Source organism: Falco naumanni, chromosome 16, assembly GCF_017639655.2.
Source record: "Falco naumanni isolate bFalNau1 chromosome 16, bFalNau1.pat, whole genome shotgun sequence".
Classification (NCBI taxonomy): Eukaryota; Metazoa; Chordata; class Aves; order Falconiformes; family Falconidae; genus Falco; species Falco naumanni.
Genome location: NC_054069.1, coordinates 7,377,238 through 7,400,322, shown reverse-complemented (window position 1 = coordinate 7,400,322; position 23,085 = coordinate 7,377,238). Strand labels below are relative to the sequence as shown.

Here is a 23,085-nt window from a genome sequence, read left to right as displayed (position 1 = left end):
CAAAAGCCACACCTCCTTTTCTTGTTGTCATTCAAGACTTTTCTATTATTCACTTTCTGATGGCTAGCTAACATCCAGTCACCAGCGAGAAAAATATCAGTACAGTATTTCTACTTGTAGGTTTTTAAATAGTTTGGTCCCATCCAAAGCAAACAGCAGACTTCTCTACGCATACCACAGAACCTGCAAAGGTGGAGGGCAGAGACAAAAGGCAGGGCAAGGTCCAACACAGCAAAGGCCACTGGAAAGGAAGGATGAGTGGAAACTGCTCCCATAGATACTGGGCATGGATAGAGCATCTGCAGGAAACTTTGGGGGAAGTAAAGGCTTACATTAGGAAGTCATGTTCCTTTCTGCTATTCATAAAAAACCAGGACACTGCACAGACTGAGGGAGAAGTATAAACACAGATACATTCCATCAAGCATACCAAATGTTTCCTGTAATTAACCTACAACAGTTTGACAGCACCTCCAGTATATTATGGGTAAGCAGCATTAGGCAAAAATTAATACAGGTTCAAGACATAGGGATCTTGTGAACTCCACTACGCTGTCACTAACCAGCACCTGCCTGGCAAGGGGAAGAACTGGTTAAGCCTTCAACACAAGTCCATCAGAAGCATCATCCCCAAACACAAGCTTTTCAAGCAGGCCATGTCCCTGTTCATTCACCCTGAGCATGGGAGGAAGACACACAAGCTGCAGCAAGCCTGGTCTCCCTAAGACAGTTTTCCAGCTCTGCTTTGTAGTTTGAGGAAGTCTCACACCCTGAGGAACATGACTGTCATACCACTTTCCTTTTAAAAATGGAAAGAAGGAGGAAAAAAAAAAAAAAGCATGATTCAAAATTCCAGGGAAAGTTAAGAGATCTGATTTTCACAGAAGGAACAGATCACACCTCCCTGAACTGAAGGAACTAAAGGGCTTTTGCTAACATGCCTATGTTGGTTTGGAAGGAACAATTCAGGGTCAGTTTTTTGGGGGTTTGGGAGGGTTTTTTTGCTTTTATTTTTTAATGTTCCTTACAACCAGAGCTATGACAGCATCATTTTGTATTACATAGCTGGTTTAAGACGCTGGATTACAGCCATTTACACCTGGCAGTTTTATTCTAGTGGAATGACATAGCTGATACTAGAAGACACTGCATCTGTCCAAAAGCCCACATCAGGTTATGCAGCAAGCAATTTTCTCAACAGAGAAAAATCAGAAAGTATCACAGATTGTTTTAAATATCAAGAAAAAAAAAACAAACAGGAAAGGAAAGGCAACCCATAGCTGGAGTCAAGAGAGAGCTGGACATGCACACTTAGAAACATGAGATGTAGCAGTACTGGCCAAATTTAGTCTAGGTCCAAGAATCTTAAGAATCCAGTAGGATCCAAAAGACCACCCACCAACTTGTGAAAACTTATTACCTTATAGTTTCTAAGATACAAGTGTCTTTACAGATTGGAATGTCAACAAGTCATTAACATAAAGGTAGGATGGAGAGAGTGTCACAGCCTGAAGATCGATGTATCTGAGGTAAGCTAAAGGAGGAGTATGAGCAAACAGGCTGTATTTGCTAGAGATTCTTTCCAACAGCACCCATCATGGTGTATTGGCAACATAATGCGTGGGGCTGTCCAAACTGTTAACATGCCAAATTGTTCCAGTCTACAAGCCCACAACACAGTAGTAACACACAACTATACGGGACTGCCAGGGAAGTTATTCAATCTTCGGAACAAAGAATTGTGAAGCTCATATTCTTCCATATTTTTTTAAATTATTTACAGATACATTCTCCCACATCTGTGAAACATGAAAAGGAATTGACACAAGATCCTCTACAAATAATGCAAAAAGATGAACTGCTGGCTTATCCAGATTAGCCTCCAGTTAGAGCAAGACACAGACTTTTCTACAACCACAAAAACTCTTCTGGAGTCCAGAATAAGCTGTGTCCTCATACAACACCAAAATTACCCAGTGGCACGAGGTCTCCAAGAAGGGCAGCCCCAGCAAGTTTTCCCAGCTATCAACAGATAACAGGAGAATCCAGGTGACAGCCTATGCTTGCCAGGTACAGGTTAGTTTCTAGCCACTATAAAAACTACAAGCTGATACACTGAAGCAACATTTAAACCCGGGTTCCCAGTCCCTGCTGCAGAGCCAACCATGCAGATCAGGTAAAGGATTAAAGCCTTGGGTGCACAGACAGAAAGCATGGAGCAGACTGCAAAGGTGCAAGGCTGCAGCAGCTGCTTTAGCTTACCATACGTCTCGGATCTACTCTCCTCCGAACTAGACTTTGTCTTCTTGGAGGAGCTATCTGCATGAGAGCAGGAGAAAAGGAGAGAGAGATATAGAAAATATGGAGACCAAACATGAGGAAAAAAAAAAAAAACAAACTTCATGAAAAACACAGATTGACTTATTAGGTTAAATCGTGCAAAACACAAATAAGATGTGAACAAAACATAGGTGAAACACTTGGAATAAGGGGTGAATAATACAAACATGAAGACACAGGTAACACCGCAGAGAATCTATTACAGAATCTAAGACAATTAAAGAAGTTCTCTACAATGAACTACAGAGAGCATTCTGGATAAAAAACAGTCCAAGCATAGAAACTCCGGTAACGTTAATCTCCAGCGTAAGTAATCAATAGATGCATAGTAGTTCAGCATTCTGAATTTACCCCTTAAAAAGAAAAGAATTTTATGAAAGCTGCAGTACAGAGTTCATCTATCAGACCAGATCACTAGCATCATAACAGTGGTGTCAAGTAACATCTCTCAAAATTGCAATGACTTTCATCAAATTAAGATTAGAGGATTCCTGAAGTTTGCTTCTGAAGAAAACAAATTCTTTCTACAAAGCAGGTTCACAGACTGAGACCTCTCCTGACCTACCCCAACCTGAAATAATTTTACATTACCTACTCCCAAGGACAAAGGAAAAGAAGAGAAGCACTAATTCAGGTTTTCTCCTGTATAGGATTTTTTTTTGCCTGACATTAAAAGCCCATTTTTATTTATTTTGTGCACACTAGGAAGGAGTCATGGATCTAGTGGCATAAAGCATTAACGAACAGGGTGGTTTGTAAATGTCACTTCAAATGTCTTGTGTAAAAAACATTCTGCAAGTTCTACCACCCTTACATTCAACTCTCATGTCTTCTACAAGCCCCAGGGAAAAGACTGGGCTAAACAGCAGAATGCACAGACATGAAAAACTGACATTGCATGGGGCCAAGAGGCTCAGACAAGAGCCTGTCATGCACTTCATGAACATACACAGCAGTCTACAGGTTAGTGTTTCAGAGACAGAGTGAAGACTCCCTGCGTGCATTGTAATTTCCAAGACAGCACTGTGACAGGCTTACCAAATTGACCCTAATTTAACCTTTTGGAAGGTTAAAAAAAAATAGGATAGCATATCCTTTAAAAATAGACTTTTATCTTACAATATATCACATTGGAAAGTACAAATTCACTTTACAAGTGACAGAGATGGATCAAAATCCACTAAGGCTCAAAAACCAAAACAAAACAAAATCAAACCAACCAGGAATATCAGCCCTAGTCAAGCCTGTAACATTTCCAATTTCACACTTCAACTAAAACAGCCAAAAGAACTACTCACAACTAATTACAGTATTTGCCTACTGAAATTTCAGACTGACTTTTCTGAAAGAGGAAGTAGTTAGAATTACTCATTGATACCACTAATCTAAGTTTATTCTTGCACAGTTAACAGCTGCTTTGTAGACGAGCACATTTAAAAGCAAGGCCGTATTCATTTCAATGCCCGCATGCTTCAAAACAGCTTTGCAATTGTGGAACAGCCCAACTCTGAAAACCACATTTGTTAACACATTAAAACCATTTTTATTTCAATCCCCGCTACTTTTTGAAGTCTAGAAATTTTCACCTATGACGTTATAGAACTTTACCTGTCGGATCAAAGTCGTGTGTACTACTGCAGCGCTCAACCTTCTGTTTCTTGTCAGCTGGAGACTCTCTGCTCAGAATGCTGCCGTGTCTGTGTCAAACCAAAGAGAGGATGCTGACTACTGCACCACAGCAGCACTGCCTAACCGGCAAGGCTCTCAGGAACAACCTTAGCTAGTTCTGTCTGCTAACAAGGGATTTAGATAAAAACATACGCATTGAGTTCACTTAAAACATTTATTCCCAGACTGAATTCAGGTGGAAAAATGATCTCCCTCAGAATCTTTGGAAGGGTATCCAATGTTCTAGAAACTGTCTCATTAACCTTCAAAATTAGTAACAGCAAGTGCATTCTCTTTATCATTCAACACCAGGCCGTGTTTTCTTTTAAAAGCAAATTAAATTTAAGCTACATAAAACTGAATAAAACTCATGACATCTTAACTCCACCTCCTCTCCCATTAAACCTTCAAATACCTTTAGTATGCAAAAATTAAAGATTTAGAATAGCACCCCCCCACCCCACAAAGGAAGCACCTGTACCTCATGCACCAACACAGTGTCACATTCTCTGACCATCTCAGATCTCACGTAAGATGAGACCCACCAGCGTACGTAACAGAAATGCAAACGGTAACACTATGCCATGCACTTGAAGCATACCACCAACTACATTTTTGACACCCTGGCCCAGTCTGGATATTAATTTCCTCACATCTGTAATGGGCATTGCTATCTGTGTTTGTACATTTTTTTTCCTTTTAAAGGCATTCCTCCTTCAAAAATGCTGTGTCATAATTTGCAATACAGATAAACAGTCAAACTTCAGTAACTCACCTTGTAGGTTTTTTGAGAGGAAACCTGAAAAGAAGAAAGAAGATAAGTTTAATGAACTCTTTGTTTCTCAATATTATGTTTGATATCAACATTAGTGCTTAAATACAGTTATTTTACACTTCCATAATACTTTTACAAGAGAATGTCTTTTTTGGCGTTCTTCTATTTCAGCCAATTATTAGTCCATTTACAGCTGATTCAACTAGGTGAAGAATTATTATCAATATGCTTAAGATTTCAAACAGAACCAAGAACAGATGCAGAAACCTGTGCTCTCAAATGCAGTATCTAGTAGCTCTTTCTTTCCTAGTACAGTGTAATAGTTCATGGGTCACCTTCCTCTCCTAACAACTAGCTCCATACGCTAAAACTTAATGTAGCTTGACTCTGTCCTGCTGATGGACCGAGTACCTGGTACCCAACGAAGGTCCAAACTCTAACTGAAAATTCTCCTATAGCTGAAACATTCCAGCTATCTCCTTCCTATGTGGGTTCTGCAATATCTAGTAATACAGGAGCTCATGCTGACATCTCCTCCTGAGAACATCTCTAACTATTTTCATGAAACTGTACGAACTCACCATCTTTGAGACAAGCACAACAGAGTAAAGTTAAATTGAAATTATATTAACTATTCCAAATATTATTACTGGGGCATACGGATAACAGGTAACACAAACCTGAAGTTAAAGGGAGGAAGAAGTGTATATGCATATTTTTTTTTAAGTAAGGAAAAGGTGCGGGACTTAGGAAACCAGGATTTTTTTCCCTTGAATTGCTGCAGAAAAATGACAGAGTAAGGTGTATGCCATCTAGCTTAAGGTACAAACTCCTACTAAATAAACCAGAACCATTTTATTCTCAGAATTTGTTAGTTTAGCTCCATTCCTACCTTGTTAAGTTTTGCTAGAAAGCAATACAGACATTTAGAGCTGTGTGTGTATGTACAAGAAAAGCATAAGTCACTTCTTGCTCTAAATGAAGACAACTGCAATTATTACAGCTGAGAATTTCACCCATATACATAACAGTTACCCTTATTGCATTCAGTTTCTCCAGTTTATACAGGTTTTCCAAGAAGTAATGGGGTGAGGATGAGATGGAGGCAGAGAAGAGATTCAAGTAAAAAGCTAATACCATGGAAGTTAACAGGGCATTAAACAAATCAACCTTTTATTTATTATTATTATTATTATTACTATCTTAAATTTAGCTTTAAGCAGACCTATTTGGTAAAAGGTAAATGGAACATCTGCATTACAGTGCAGGACAGTCCCAAGGAGGGATACAGTGCAGGACAGACCAAACCGAACTTGTTCAACCAAACGGGTCCAACGCGCAGAACCAAACCATTCTCTCTGAGCGCTACAAGAGATTCCTCGAGCACCACCGAGACAGCTGCCCAACACCCCCCCCTCATGTTTTAAGCTTCTTTCTCCAAAGGAGAGGCACCTTGTCACCTATTCACCTATTCCCTTTTCCTCGATAACTACACGTAAAGTGGCCCAGCCAGAAATACCACACAGTCTTAAAGCTACAGTAACTCCCTCCCATTACCTGAAAAACATAACTGGATACACAGCACAAGTAGTCAACTTAATCCCTCACTTTGAATAATAGGTATTCCATTGAACGCGCATACACCCAAAATGCTGGCCAGCTCACACATGCCAATCCCCTATGCAAGCATGCACTAATATGGCAACTCTGAAACAAACAGCTGATGACACATTATGCAAGTGAGATTAAAATGTTGTCGATTACCAAAATTAATTATACACATCAAGACACATGCAATCTTTTAGATAACAGCATCAAATTTAGCTGAAATACAACAACCGCTTTCAAAATTAAGGGGGTAGATAGGTCCCTTGATTGCATAAGCCTTAGGAATCTATGGGTAAAGCTGCACATAAGTTAATTAACTGAAGAGAAAAGGCTGCATATAGAGTGCATAAGAAGCAATTTTTTTTTCCTCCTCTCCCCAGAAAGCACAATATTTTAATCCTAGAAGTCTGGGAAATCCACTCAGATTCAAATAAGAAATGTGCAGCTAACCAAGCCTCTCCTCGTTCTGCTCCACCTGCAAAGCCAGACCTCTTCAGAATCCAGTCCTCCCACTTACAGATCTCAACCAGTAAGGAACTACTTTGTGCAAGACAACCTGAATCCCAAAGCAAAGATGACAAAAGTCACCTCAGGCCAGCCTGACCCTGTCTGAACACCATAAACACATGCAGCAGTAATCAAGTATTTCACTGAAAAGCAGAAAAGGAGAAAAAGGATCCTGGGGAAAGACAACCCATCGTCCCTCCAAAGGCAGGAAAAAACAGTTAAGGTGAATTATCCCACATTTTTACCTGATGCACTTGAACTTTTGAGCTGCATTTAAGAATCCTAACACTACTAGAAAATATTTTAATGAAGAATTTAAGTGAAATAACGTTATCCCAAAGCTTTATCCTGTTTCTTGGGCGACCAGCAGGTCCAGGCTCATGCTCCAGCAAAAGAAACTGTTTATGGACAAAATAAAGTTGTACCTTTCTCGTTGGTTTAGAGCTAATTATTATCTGTTCAAGGATGAAGTGCAAATGCTCTGTCCCAGAGATCTAGAAAGTTGTGTGAAACCTTTCTACTTATACGTAGACCACTGACATGCATTATTTAGGAGAACGCAGAGGTTTTGTCTGTAAAATCAGCAGGAGTTTCTCCTGGGCTTTGAGGTTCGGGGTGCGCGCAGCAGCCCCGCTGAGCGGGAGCTAACGTCTCCCACGCCGAGGCTGTCACCCCCTCGCAGCGGCAGGCTGGGCACTCGGCAGACGCTCAGGGCTGCCCAAGGGTCCCCAGCACCCCGATGCACGCCAGCACCCACGGCGGGACAGCCGAGCCCAGGCCTGGGGTGGCAGGCCTTGCTCCCCCTGCCCCGCGCCCTGGGCAGGCCGCACGGAGCGCGGCTGCGGAGCAGGCCGGGAGCCGCTCCCGGAAACTTTGGAGCCCCTTGGCCGCCCGCCAGCGTCCTGCGTTTCTTTATTCTCCGTCCTGCGTTTCTTTATTCTCCGTCCTGCGTTTCTTTATTCTCCGTCCTGCGTTTCTTTATTCTCCGAAGCAGGCAGGGAGGGAGGGACGTGGTGGGGAACCAGGGCAGGCAGCAGGCCACTGTCACAGCAGCACAGCCTGGCAGGCACACGCAGCACGTTCGGTGAGGCTGAGGGAGCTCCAGGGCCCCCCTGCACTTGCTTCACCTCGGAGGTATTCCATAAAACCAGTGGAGTAGGAAGAGGATGGGCTTTGTCCAGCTAGGCTGGAGGTAAAGCTCCCCAGCACACACATGCACATCCCCCGGGAAAACTCCCCTCCCAGACCTGAAATGGTTCCAGGCCACCGAGTTATGAAATCACAAGAAACAGAGAGGGACCAGTCAGCTGTGCGAAGACTACAGCTGCGATTAACATCCTTGCTAGCCACACTCTGGCGAGCACTTCATATAGATCCTCTTTTCCCAGCCTCCTACCTGAGCAGTACCTGGCATGTCGTGATTTCCTGAAGATGTTCTCCAGTCCCCAAACCCTATGTCACCTGCATACTACAGCAGAAACCCAAGTAAAAGTAGCTAAGTGGAGTATAATCAATGAACACCGAAGAGCTCCCATGAATTTATCCAGCAAGTATTCATCTCAGTGAAACTCATCTTCACTTTGAAATAGCATTAAGTTTGACAGTAGTACTGAAAATCCCCGTGTTAAGTCTATTCAGCACTATATATAATCATATAAAATGTATTTCACCTACTATTGTAAACACCATGCAAACCGAAGGCGCAGCAGGGTGCGGTTACCAGATGGAGATTTAATTCCAAATCTAGCTGGCAAGTTTAGGCTACATGATAAAACCCTGTAGACATTTTGTCTGATAACTGATGAACATCAGCACATTTTCAAACAAGTTGTTCCACTCTCCCAAATACCAGGAACAATTAAATGCCAAGTCACATTTTGTTTTTTAAAAATAATTTAAGTAATTTAAATGCATCAAATTACTAAAAGTATGTCTTCTTAGTCATGCTGCATTAGGAAAATCTATTTACCGTAAAGCCAAGTGAGAAAAAATACACCTGGTAACACCGTGGATTAAAAATTATACTTCTCCAAGTTAGCTTACACATGCATGCACCATTCAGTACTGGACCAACGCCTAGTAACTACCTCAAAGCCAAGACAGAAAAAGATAGTTTTAAGACCTAATGTGTCAAAACACACCAGAGCAAGAAGGATTCCCAGCTTCCAACAGTACAAAGCATTCCATTCTAGCCCAGGAGATTGAAAATATAGCTGACCATAAATAGCACTGCGTTCAGATAACCATGTTGGGGTTTTTTTCCTCCCATACTAAAATATTACCAGAATTCAAGTATCTGCTATCTCAAAAACTGATCAAAGACAAAAATATTTAGATTCAGACAAGGGCCCCAACCTTGGAAATACTTATTCATGTGCCTAACTTCAGTTCCATTTACTTCAGCAGGACTATTCACATGCCTGAAATTAAGCTTGTGTGTGTGTTTGCACGATGCAAGTATAAATTACTACAACTTGTGCCGAGATGAGTAAGAAATATTGTGAAACCCATACAAAAGAGAACAGCCAAAAACTGCTTGCTTGACAGAACTAATTTTTAATTAGAAGATGAACAGTTGCATTAGAAGCTTCTTCATTGCTTTATTAGTTTCATTTAAATAAGATATTGCTTTTGTTACAGGCAAACCCTCTTTCAGAACTCGTAACTTTGCAAGAGCAGCAGCAAAGACACCTGACCATCCCCAGCGCAGGAGAGATCAGAAATACTACAGGTTCACTCATTCATCTTTTTCACATATTAGAAAGAGAAGAGGAAAACCAAAGGTTAACTCAAAGTTCGACCTGCCCTCCTAGTAAAAACGCCAAACTATGCCTATTTAAAATTACATCAGCCTACTTCAGGAGGTTTTCACCAATTAAATCAAGGAGAAGCATTAGATGCCTTCTGCCAGCACCACCTCCGTGCATTTTGGTGAAAAAGCAAGTTGTGTAACTAGCAGCCACACTCCTGGAATGCTGAGCTGGATTGTACTCTCCTCTTGCTCATACATACCCAAACAGATCCTACAACTGGAAAACCTGAAGTCTGTTCTTGGGTGTCAGTTAAAAAAAAAAAAATCACTGAAGAATTTCATGATTATTTTTAGTGCATCTAGTGCATACAACTCCTTCAGTACCTATTAAGCTTCATTTTCAACACCCTGGTTGGACTTGCACTGACAGCACTCAGAAAAAGGCTACATCTGTCTAAATCTAGCAGGTTTCAGTAAGTGCCTTGAAAGTACAGTAAGCATGGACATCTTAAATGCCATTCTGCAGATAATTCGCAGAGTTTCATCTTGAAAGAGACAGGAACTAAAAAAAAAAAAAACAAACAACCAAACCAGTCAGTTTGCTTTCCCAGTTTGCAGACACAGATATCCACCAGAGCAGTTTTTTGCAGGGCTTATAAAAAGCCCTGGGAAAGGTATTATGGGAGACTGCTGACACGACCTGAACAAAAGCAGTACCAACGTGACCTTAATATAGATCTAAAGGCAGTCCTTCTGTCACAACAAAAAGGGGTAGCCATGTTCTGTATAGGACAGTGGGTGAGTAAAAGGAACTGATGAGATAGCACATGACAGGCGGATAGAGAGAAACACAGATGCAGCAAGTGGGCAGCTATAAGCAACCAAGAAAAAACGCAGACAGAAAAGTCTGCCATTTCACTATACTGCCCACAAACTACAGTGTAACCACATCAGCTATTCTGTGGACAACACTGATTCAACACATCAAGTCTATTTACCTTAACATAAACCCACTTACAGAGCAGCTTTATGCAGTGTCATCTTCTCCCCATATCAAAGTACATAAGCTCAGGAAGCCAGAGTTTTCTTCCTCAAAAAACCCACACTGCATACTGGTGACAACAGACTGGGACGCAAGGTGCAGAAAAGCAGCCAGGCTGAAGAAGGGACCCAAACAGCATGGAACCCGGGACGCTGTCAGAGCCTACAGACAGATCTTATGAACTTGTAGCAAGTGCACAAGGAGGCAAAACCGAGCTATGCAATAAAAAGTTTCCATGTTATTTTTGTAGGAGTCCAAGGCAGCAACCACAGCTGACGCAATGACTCATGGAAGAACTGTCTGTGGCATTATTAGCTTTAGATTACCAACAGCTTTGTGAAAAAGCCTAGTCACTGCCTTCTGGAAGGCACATAGGAAGTTTAGTGAAGCAACTGGAGAGCCCATATAGCCAGTATCTTCTGTGTTGACTCCACACAGCTCTCCACCTTCTAAACATTCCCAACAACTTCAGTGTTGGATTTGCCCTAATGAAGCATCAGTGAGTACCTCCAACCTAGTCAATGTTATATTGTTTTTCTGGCCCACCAATGTTTCTAACCTTAACTAGAAAGTGTCATTCAATCTTCCTTTTAGGTTAGAAAACACAGAATAGCCAATACAGCCCATCAACATACTTCTTAATGGATCAGTATAAGCATCAATGCAAAGGACCAGCACCATGGCAACTGACAGCATTAAGCACTTAAACTAGATTAAGCCAAATTTTATAAAAATAAAGGGAAAAAAATTATGCCTTCTCACAAGTCTAGAAAGCTAGCAGGCTTCTGATCGTCTTTAAGACGAGAAGGTCAGGAGTTAAGAGGAAGGTATTTCTACAGGGAAAGAACATTCCACTGGTGCTAGTGAAAGCACCTTTCCATCACAGGGATGTTTCCTCTTTGAGCTTTAAAAAAAATATGTATCTATATAAAGATATATCTTTCATTCTTGCAGTTAACCAGAGATTTATTCTGGGTGAGGGTTTCATCAAGAGGGGTAGAGAGAAGACAGCAGCATGAGAAGGGAGCTAAAAAAAAGAAAAAAAACCAGTTTAAAAAGATGAAAGAAAAACAGAACACAAAGATAAATCTTCATGGAATGGATTACAGGAACACGGAGATTTTGGAGGTACATGGAATTTCCTGATGATACAGGTAGTACACCCCTCCAAATGAACATTGCTCTCTCTGGGAAATACTCCTTTGCAGATAGATGTGAACAGCTCTAAAAGGATCTACACACTGCTAAAACAGACAAAATAAAAATAAATTAAAAACAACAAGCAGGATACTTTGAATATACTATAGTCAACTGTAGTTCTTTCCTTAGCACCCTTTCACTGTAAAACTTTCAGATGGGAAGGGTTTAGATTTCTCTACGAACAGTAACATTTGGAAAGGGTAGAAGAAACGCATCTCTAGAGAAGTTTCATCCACAGTTCAGTCATTCAGTCCCAGCCCAAGCAAGTGCCTCTGCTATTTTCCATGACACAAGCACTTGGATTTTTCCAAGAGCTGATGTCAGGGCTTTTCATGGAGAAAGAACTGCATTTACAGGGCAGGCAAGGAAGGAGGGCTTCCCCAGCAGCTTTTCTCAATGTGGCCTTTGTGCTGCTCTGCTGCCGAAGCCAGGACCCTGCAAGAACTTTTAGTCCCCGCAGAAACTCTACAAAGGGGAGGGGACAGAGACATTTTCAGCAGCCAGTACTGTTCTTCCACTCCTGACTGACTTCCAAGGCTCAGAAGCATCAGCTTCCCATCTACAGGGCCTGAAGTTACAGCCTTTTAAGACAAGGACACCTATTGTTTAATATATCTACAATGGAGTAGAAGCAGACAAACTAAAACTGGGGAGAGGGGCAGTGGAAGAGAAGATAAATAAACCAAGTTGCTCATGTTTCCCCAACGCTACTTTTAGATTCAGCCTAACAGCAAGATTCAAGCAACAGGGATGCAGTTTGCCCAAGCAACGTAATTCAAAACCGGAATCAACTCTGTTCAGAAACCGATGAAGAACAGAGGCTGCCAAATCACAGGTGATTTCCTACCAGTTTCCCAATGTGACTGGTCACAAGTTACTAAATCCATCAGTTTCCACCTCTGGGAAAGAAAAATTAACATCTTTGAAATGGAAAAAATTAGATGAATTAAACACCAGAAATACTGAAAAAGGCCAACTATTCTTCTAAGACGACCTTCAAAAAATGTTACCATAACAAAAATTTAAACAAAACTTTAGAGCACTGCAGAGAAGGAATGTCCACGATTTGTTCGTCGCAAGCTTTTATTGCATGACCCACTTAACAGAACTGACCAGGTAGAGGAGGAGCAAGGTCAAACCTCATGATCTCAGAAGTTATGACCCAGTTTTCTCACTTATTTATTTTGAAGTAGGCTATAGACAACTATTCCCAGGCATGGAGAGCTCAAGCTTCCCTGAAGCAAGGAAAAGCAGCTGAAATATGCATGGTTTGGCCGTACTAGAGGAGCTCCAAAATAGCTCTTTTCTCCACATTTTCGTATCATCTTGGCACCCTGAGCTTCAGCTGTCTGCCGGGCGGGTAAGTGCAGAACAAGTATGTTCCGCTTCTTTTCTCCAGTTTTCGTTTCTGAAAAGCATTTTAAATCCCTTTGCCCACGAACTGCCTCTCTGCAAAAGGATCAAATAAAGCAACAAGGTTTCTTGCGCAGACAGGGCGTGGCAGTCAAAATTAACCTGCCTCCCTAAACTGGAGTTAATTAGGGGGAAATGAAATGTTTGCTTTGCTTGCCAATAATTGCAATACAGAACTGGCTCAATGGAAGCAGCCCTACTCCCCGCCTCCCCACCACCACTCCTCCTACACGGCGTCTGGAAAAGCTTTCTAGTTAGATGCACAAAAATCAAAGCAAGAGACAAAAGAACAAGAGCGCTGCGCCAGACAATTTTATTTTCCTAAACCAACCATAGAAACCTAAAGCCATCAGCCACCATGGGATGTGCTTTCACCCAACGCACGCATAAGGGCTTGGAGATCACTCGCGTTGCCCCAGCGTGTCAAGCAGTTTTTGCATTTCATTAGGCACACAGCCTAGCTCCTTATTAATGCCATACCTGGCTTGTGGTTGTTATGAACCAGCAACAAGACTAGTGTGGAAACAATTCTTAAAAACAGCAGAAGACAGCAATTAGAAAGGGAGGAGAAAAAAACATGGTGCATGTAACACAACTGGAAATGTAGCTTTCAAAATACTGTAACACAAACTCCAATTACCCAGTTTTAAGTCCTGCAAATATACGTACAAGGTTCAGAGCCGTATTTGAATATTTGGCCCAGAGTTCACATTTCTGGTGAGTAAGTGAGTACAGTTGCCTGGCACAGGAACACCACACCTCTGTAGCTTGTAACTAATAAATACAGCTCGGGTGCTAGCTGGATACCAGTAAGAAAGTATCCACATTAAGACATATTTACTATTCCTCCAGCATGTCTTTCAAAAGATGTTTTAAAAAAACCAACAAGGCTAAGTTGTTGTTCTGCTCTTCAGCATTATGAACTCATGCCTGACTTAATACATCACTGGAGATTTATCTTGATATAGATGTTACCATAATTTGAACACATTAGCAGAAGTACATAGCTCAGCAACACCTTCACCGATGGATTTATATATTCAAAAGGCACTATCAGTTTGTCTGACCTACTGTACAACACACAATTTCATGAAGTTACTCTTACGATAACTAAGGTCAGCATGACTAAAATATTTAGCTCCAAGAAAGGCACTTCGTCTTAATTCACATTTTCCTTCAGTTCTCATTAGTTTGTTTTAAAGGTCAACATGCATTTACTGGTCCAGAAATGTAATGCCAACACCTCAAATCCAAGACTTACTTGTTCATCAGAACTAGGAATTTATCAGTTCAAAGCTAAGCACTCAACCAAAAAGCATTTTCAGCCTTGCCTTTTCTTTCTCCCACCCAGTTATGAACCTTTGGTCAAACTACACCCATTCTACATGGGATGTGCAGACAATATCCACCCTTACGACCTTTGCAAAGCTTCTAAATATTTGCCAGCTGCAATAAACTAATTTACAGCTAGTACGTCTTAAACTACCCAAAGGCAAAGGGCTCCCAGTGGCCTAATTTACACCAGGGAAAAACTGGATACACAATTTTACAACAAAAGCTGTAGTGCAGAGAGGACCAAGAAAACATTACCACGTTGTTTAACCTGCATAGTATTATTATTAGCTCTTAGTCCTGCACAGCTTCCAATCTAGCTAATTCTGCTGGTGAAGTTTTACTCATGTAGATGCAAATACTGAGGGCAATAGAAATCTAAACTATTTGAGACTAAATTAAAAATATGCAACTAACTGAATATTTCAGCTTACTTGCTTCAACACTTCCCAAGAGGGTTTCTATCCTAGCATTAACTCATATTTTGAAAGTATCCACAGAAAGTTTCTCAACCATACATGTCAGTTTTTCTTTTTTGTATATTCTGACAATGTGATGTAAACTGAACTAGAAAGAGATTATCAACACCACATACTTAAGTCAAAGCTATCTTAGTTATTTACATGGCCTAAGAAAAACAGAGAGACTTCTGTGATATGCAAACGTATTACTTCTCCCCTGAAATGCAGGAGGTCTCACCTATAAAGCACAAGACAAAAGATGCACATAGCATACACTGCACTAGAAGTGAAAAAATTTGCACAGGCATTCGTGGCATGCTTTGCTCCTTCACATTTCATCTTCCTCTTCATCTAAATTACAGGATAAATCCAGAAAGACCAACTGTAAAGGACTGGAGCAGAACACAGGATTAGGATTTCACAGCAACACCAAGCCTAGTTTCTTCTACTATAAAATGGAAGAGGAAAAGAAAAAAAAAAAAAAAAAACACCAAAAAACAAACAGTAGCAGAGCCGTGGTACTTGCAAAAAGGCTCAGGATCCTGAGAAGTGCATACGAATCAAATACATTGATATTAATAGGCCTCTGAATATGTTTGTATGAGTATTTTCCTCTTGGGTCTCTTAAAATACATAAAAATCCAAGAAGAAAGAAAAAAAACATTTACTTAGTAAACCCACCAGCTGCTAAGAGGTGATGGAAGGAAAGTTCCTCAAGATGTGTGGCAGTGGGATAGAGATAACTGAGCTATCAGAAATATCAATACCAGTTTTAAGTTGTTTCCCCACCCACATCACTTAGACCAGTTCTTGGTACATCCTCCTCCATACAGGCACAATGGTGACAACTGCCAGCTCTCACCCAGGCTGAGAGCAGAGCTTGCAGTAACTTGCAGATTGTTGCTCAGTATTTTAGACAGTTACCTCTTCATGTCAGAGCCACCTACAGTGCTGCCTTCCTGGAAAATGAGCATCTGTCCACAAAGGGAAGTAACTAAGTAACCACTTTGCAGCATATCGACTCACAAAAAAATAAAATAAATAAAAAAAAACAACCAAAAAACCCCCACAACCAAAAACAAAAAAAAACACAGACAAAAAAGCTTTTTACATATAACCTTTTTTTGTATGTATATATGTAAAAACCAAATCTCCCCAGCAGTGATGAGCATCTCACAGCCCTTCTACATCAAATCCTCATAGCCATATATTATCAGAAACTATTGGAAATGGAGAGGAGTCTCTCAATGCTCTGATGGCTGTCACTGTATTAACATTGCCTCAATTCTGCACCAACAGCACTGTCCGGATGATTATTGTGACTATCCTCTACTGATGCAATTTGCTTCATTTTTAGAAGACTTTACAATAAAAGACAAAAAAAAAAAAAAAGGCGGCCAGTGAAAACTGTATTCAGAAAAAAAACCCACCCAAAACACTCAAAGATGGTTTCTTGAACACCAAAATCTAATTTAACATTGACATGGATAAAACGTCAGCTTATCAAAAATCACATTCATTTCAGACTGCGAAAGCTGATGAGGAGGTTCTGCTAACATGCTGGTATGCAATTCAGCATTGGGAAATGGAAAGAAGGTAGTGCTGCCAGCATCTAAGGCATCTTTTCTAGCTGTCAAAACCTTTGTTCTTGAGCTGAAACACTGAGGCAGAGATTTTCACAGCAAGCATATTTAATTGGCCATTTTCACAATGAAAACAGAAAATAGTAACTAAGGTTTGCATAGCAGCTATTAAAAGAGGGGGGGGAAAAAAACCCTACAAACAAAAACCATAACCTAAGAGAAAAACCTCCCCTCTCACCCTTTTTCCAACAGATATTAAAGGAAAAATCCTCTCTCCCCCCTCTGCATTCAAGGAAGCTATTTTCTCAACTTCCAGTATATTCATATATGACAGAATAGGAACAAAGAGTCTCAGATATTACCTGTTTCACAGGACAAAGTAAGCTGAACAGGGAGATCCCAAAGGCCCATTTCCAGGGGGAGTACACTGAGACCAAGTCCTCTCCGAGGAGCACAAGCTACACCTCTTGGAAGCTTTCTGGCTTTTTTACGCTTATCCGATATCCTTGAGAGGCATCTGCCTGATTGTTTCACTGACCACTTGAGGGAAGGGAAGAAACTCCACCTCTTCTCTCCCACCTCCTCCCAACCACCATCAGCTGTGGCCCAACGCTGCACTGCTAATGGACACACAGAGAACAGCATCCGCGTACATCCCACAGAGACGGCATGCAACAAGAAAGCAGAGGAGAGCTAGGATTATAAAATTCAGCATTTCCAACTGTCCCGAGGGACAGAACAATATATACTTAAACATGTATTTATGTATATGTTTCACCGATACGTAAATTCTGTATGTATTTACGTATATGTACGCATGCATGTATATGTGGGTTTATATAGATACACACACACAGATATATATGGGCACGCATGTCATTACATCAGATCACTGATCAAGGAAACTGCATCACATGAGGCACATGAACAAAGACTTGGCATAGGGCAGTGAGATTTTTTTTTTCCTTCAATCCACTTTCAGCCTTTTACAGGGTCACACTGTGCCACGTAGTGTATTTTGTTTTCAGGCATTTTGAAAACATCCAACCACCATGGCACCTGAAATGCACACAGTTTCAGAAAAGCAGAGCCTCTGTATTGTTTTAGAAGAGAAGAGGGCAGGAAAGAGGGCGAGAATGAAATCATGCCTCTTTCTGTCATCCAGAGAAAGAAACTAGGAGGTCAAACCAGGGGGGCAATAAGCTTACTGCTCTTACAGCTTGTATGACTGGTCAAGCCCTGGGGAAGAAGGATTGGAGGGTGAAGGGGCTGTTTTCTTTTTCTGCCCCAATAACCTAATTAAGTTTGTGAGCACTGCTAGCGGGATAGAAATTTCTTCACGCTACACTGTCTGTTTGTGTTTGATTAATGTAAATCTTCCCAGGGCTCTAACTATGCCCCAGGCAGTGCGATGCCTGGCTCTCCATTAACAAGCATCCAAGCCCCCACGTACAGCAGGATGAGGGAGAAAGCAAGATCTCGATTTTAGCCTTTGCCATAAAACAGTCTAACTCAATCAAAATAATTTTGGGTGAATTTGATTTGAATTACCATTCTTAATTAAATTCCACTTTTTTTCCCAAATCATGGAGCCTATTAAAAAGGTGAAACTGCAGCAAACCACTTAACATATTAATCGTAGTTACTTTCTTTTGCATTTCCTCAGTTTTCATGACCAAATTTTTTAGAGTACACTCACCGCAGCTGCTGCGCTGCCCAGTCCAATGCATGCTGGTACCAAATATAATCTCCAAGCCACAACTGCATCAAGGCTACAATTACACAGCAGACAGGAAGCCAAAGAAATCAGCTCCTGCCCCTACATCTATCTGCTCCATGGTTTTAAGTATGCAATAATTTCACAGGCAGAGCATGTATTTTCCATGCTTCTATCTTTTCCAGTGGCATGCATTATCATTTTCTAAATAGTAGTAAGCTGTATTTCATTGGTTCGTATTTTGAAGCATTTGCCCAGCTCCTCATTTTCTAGGAATTTCACAAATCAGAAAAGAAAATGTCAGCTCGCAAAAAGAAAATGGTAACCGGAGGAAAGAAAAAAATCCAGTACATAGCCAGCTGCTCCGACACTCACAGGCTAGCACCCCTTCCTTTCAGAGTCCTGGTATATGACCCAAAACACAGGAAAAAAAAAGAAGAAAAAAAATGAACGGGCATTTTTTTTAAGCAAACATGAAATCACAAAGAGTTAAGGAAGCGAGGGAAAAGTCGTTGCAAATCCCAGAGCACAGCTTCATATCCAGTTTGTTCATGCCCGAATGAGAATCACGTGCACCAAACAGCCACTGCTAACGAAAACGAGGGTGTCAAAACAGAGACATTTTAAAACCTGGATTACATTTTAAAATCAAGTCTTTCCTAAATTCTTCTCCCTAACGCTCCTTATCATTAAGTGACAAGTCGATGAAACAATGCAAGCAGGCCAATATGCCTTACTTTAGTAAACTATATTTTGCTTATAACAAAATTTTTGCTGTTTCCCCATTTCCTTCATTACGCAGAGCACTCTCTCACCAACTGCAGCGGTCCAAACAACGCACTCCAACAAGCAGACCCTGGAAGGGATGCTCAAAGCTAGCTCTGCTCCCCTCCACAGATATTCACATTCCCTAGCTGTGTGCCTCAGCTTTCCCTTCAATGCATTCCCTATTGCAGGAAAAAACCACACATTTAAGATCTGTAAGTTGCTTTACAATCACTAAGAACAAATATCTACAACTATGCAGAGTAATACATATTATGTCCTTGCAAAACTGAAATTCCTCTGAGCAGAGTGCTTGCTTTTTGAAATTTGCATGTAAAATATTTAACTTGAAATAATTCAGGTCAATGAAGAAATGGAGAAATACAACAGGAATATGCTTGAAGGCAGGTGTCATGCCTTTATCTCAGAAGGCATATTTTCAATCCCCTTAAACATAAAAACTCTCTAATTGGCATCAACACTTGGGAAAAGAAAAGTGTTGTTACCATGAAACAATCTTAAAAGCTTCAGAAATAGATATTGCAGCCTTCTCTTCGTTATAACAAAGTCAAAACCACTTTAAAGAATCCAAGTGAAATTTCAGTCTATCAGGAAAAGTATCAAAGAAAAAGGATTTAAGCACAGGGCGCAGCAACAGCACTTTTGGAGAACTATTATGAGAACGAACTCTTGCAGCCAACACTGAATTTGTTCATTTCTTGGTCTAAGGCTTCTTTTACACTGTAAAAACTATACGATGGACTGGTGTAAGTAAACAGGGCCAGTTCTGCAGGTTGCTTCTTTCCTGAAATACCGAATTTCGGAAAAAACATCGCTTCCTAAAGCGCCAATCACCTTTTGAAGCCTATTAAGCCCTGACTCAAAATGTCACAAAGGCAGCATGGATCACAACTTTAGACAAAGTCCTCTTTCTTACTTAGGATAGGGAAGAGTATAGGAATAACTGATTTTTAACAGGACTATAATCCAGTATGACCACTGCAGAACTACACAGACCAGTTATGTAAGACTTAATTGTTGGCTGTAGTTTTTTTGCTTAAGCACATAATAAACTTACAATTTTTTACAGTATTAATTTTTATTTATATTTTATCTACAGCTTTGGGGAAAAAGCAACACAATGCATTCCTTTCAAGTACAAACTGATGCAGCTGCCAGGAAATAGTGTAAAAACAAGAAAGATTCAGGAATGGAAGCTTATATCTTGCTTCCTACTCTGATTTCCCAGATTTCCTTCCCTCAGTACTCTCTCAGCCACAGGACATAAGAAAACAATTTGGAGGAGAAAAAAAAAATCTTTGATCAAAAAAAGCAAGAAAGAGTCTGGTGCAACCAGTTTTTTAGAAGAAATCAGAGATAGCCAAGATATGGCTAGAACTGTAAATGTAGCATCACTATTTTAAATCTACAGGGATTTCTACAGTCCTGGACAACAGCAGAGAAGGAAGATAATGAAAGAAGACATAGACAAGAGATGCCACTTTCCACATCATTTAAAAAGAACTCTCTCCTAAGAACATAGGAAAGATGGTAAAAGAATAAGTAGCTAACTCCTCATTTAGCCCCATTTCTTCGTCCTTCTAGAAAACGTGTAATAAAACATAAGACAATTAAGGTAAAGCTGCTAAAATACCACACAAGTTACAAGCCTGTATATTTCAGGTTTCATTTCCCAGAATTTTCGTATCTCCTTGTTCTATCATTCTTTGCCAAGTAACCGCAGTTTTGGTCCCTGCTCCCTCCCTCACACTCTCTATTGATTAAGGAATGCTTCAGTGCTTGCCTGTACACAAACCACACACCCTGCAAGCAACATAAGCAATGCTCTTCTTGTTCAATAACAGTATTAGCAGCTCTCAGCTGGTCAGGCTGGGATATGGTAAATATTTATGTGAATTCACAGACCTTTACCCCAATAAGGAGCCAGGCATGGGAAAAGAACAGCTTCCCAGAGCTCCATACAGCGGAAGCAAAATGGTCCCCAAGGAATGGAGTCCACACCCCTGTGGAAAAAAAAAAAAAAAAAAAAAAGCATCCATGGAGCAGCAAGAGCTGCACATCTGATCACTACCACTGCTGGCTGAGTTTCTGTAACAAAACCTAAGGCTTCAACACACTGAGCATCCTGTTTGCAGCTTAGCTCAAGAGGCTGAACCTCGCTCACAATTTTTGGGAAGTTCTAAGAGGCATGGATGAAGAAACCTATTCTTGAAAAAGGATTTAGTTCAGACACAGGATGTGGGATAGATGGATACATGCATTTTGAATCAATTAATCCCTAACATTACAACACATCACATCAATATACAAAAAGCTTGCCAATGCACTTCCTTAGCCCCTAAAATCGTAACTGATGGGCAGAAGGGCTGTCCAGATCCCCCATCAGAGTATCTAAATACTTTATAAATCCGTATGTTATGAGCACTGACCCTCAACCTCCCTCTTTCATTTGGTGGGCTCAGGATGTTAATTCCTCCTATCTTTTATATAAAGCAACAAAATCCATACCATGCATCTCAAATGAGCAGGGACTAGCAAAAGGCTGCTATGTTTTGTTTGGGTTTTTTTCCTGAGAGAGAGAAAGAGATTGTAAATATAGAAGTACAGACAAGAAGATATGCAAGAAATCTGACATATTTCAGCAAGATCCTGCAAGAATACGGAGTCCACTAGATTACCTGCATCTTTTAGACACATCTGAGTGTTTTCAAGTACAAAAACAGTGGGCCATTACTCAGAATGTAGATACCTACCTAGAAGTCACAAAAATGTTAGAGACATTGAACTCCACTTCAGTAAAGTTTACTTTAAGGAAAGTATGACCAATTTCTTTTTTATTTTCCCCTCCACAAAAAGGTCAGAACTCTCATATTTCATTCACAATGATACTTCTTTCTTGTCAAGAGAACTATAAACTCTTCCTTTTTTTTTTTTTTCCCCTCTTTGCTATGCTGCCTTATATTCAAGTGACGTCCATTTTATTTTTGCTTTAGACACACCTTGGTCTTTGACCTTCTGCCTTTACAGAACTGATACTGATCCTTCGATACAGTTTCTGACAGCAGCAGCACCCAAACGTTGCCTGACCTGCAGCTGTCATCCACACACTTGTTCCATCGCCTGCAGGCAATTCCTTCCTGCCTTGCGCAGAGCTGTGCGCACCGACACAGCACAGCGGGTACGTTCCCCCTTCCCAGCACCGTGAAGCCTCCGTATCTTCATGTACTTTTATCGGCCCGAAATAGCAACAACTCACAAGCAGCATACAACTAAGAAATCTTCTGTTTGCCTACTTTGGCCATGCTTTATGGAAAAACAGAAGACAACTTGATGAACAAATGAGTTAATATTTCATTTGAGCATCCAAAGTATGTTGCATTACATAATAGTCAGTGGAAGTTAAAGATACAGAAGCTTCCCCTTAGCAATCTCTGCAAGTCAGAATAGACAATTTAAAGAGAGCTTACGTCAGATAAAGTAGAAATTTTGCAAAACCACTGCTTCACATATACAGACACTTCATTATTTCAGGTCCTTAGAAACATTCCTTAAATTACTGGAACTTAGTTTGAAAAATAGGAAACCGAGGTACAGAAACAGGAAATTATTTTTGCAGTAAAAAAGTAGATCAACAATTGCCGAAGTAGAAATACTATCCAGATTATCTGACCAGTACTAAGCCACTCTATCTTAAATTAGTACCATAATTCCTTCTTTTAAAAGATTAGTAAGAGAAGTCTGCATGGCACCCCGTGAGGTACAGAAACCATGTCACAGAGACTTGGCATACACAACATATTTGGGAAGGAAAGTTAAAGTGAGTGCTAGCAACGCACATGCAAGTAAGCCAAAAGACCTGCAAGCTTTGGGGTTTCAGAGCATTTTGCTACACAAGAGTTAA

At 40.6% G+C, this 23,085-nt stretch overlaps 1 protein-coding gene across 2 annotated transcripts in view; it reads right to left on the bottom strand.

The window, feature by feature from the left end:
- Window positions 1–23,085, bottom strand: part of ARHGEF12 (Rho guanine nucleotide exchange factor 12) — an 80,246-nt gene that overhangs the window by 42,103 nt on the left and 15,058 nt on the right. The window contains exons 2-4 of one of the 2 annotated variants that reach the window (XM_040616164.1): window positions 4,784–4,807; window positions 3,949–4,037; window positions 2,263–2,319 (exon numbers count right to left, since the gene is read on the bottom strand). In XM_040616164.1, the coding sequence (XP_040472098.1) occupies window positions 2,263–2,319; window positions 3,949–4,037; window positions 4,784–4,807 (170 nt within the window). The remainder of the gene's footprint in view (window positions 1–2,262; window positions 2,320–3,948; window positions 4,038–4,783; window positions 4,808–23,085) is intronic. The other variant, XM_040616165.1, reaches the window with a different exon arrangement.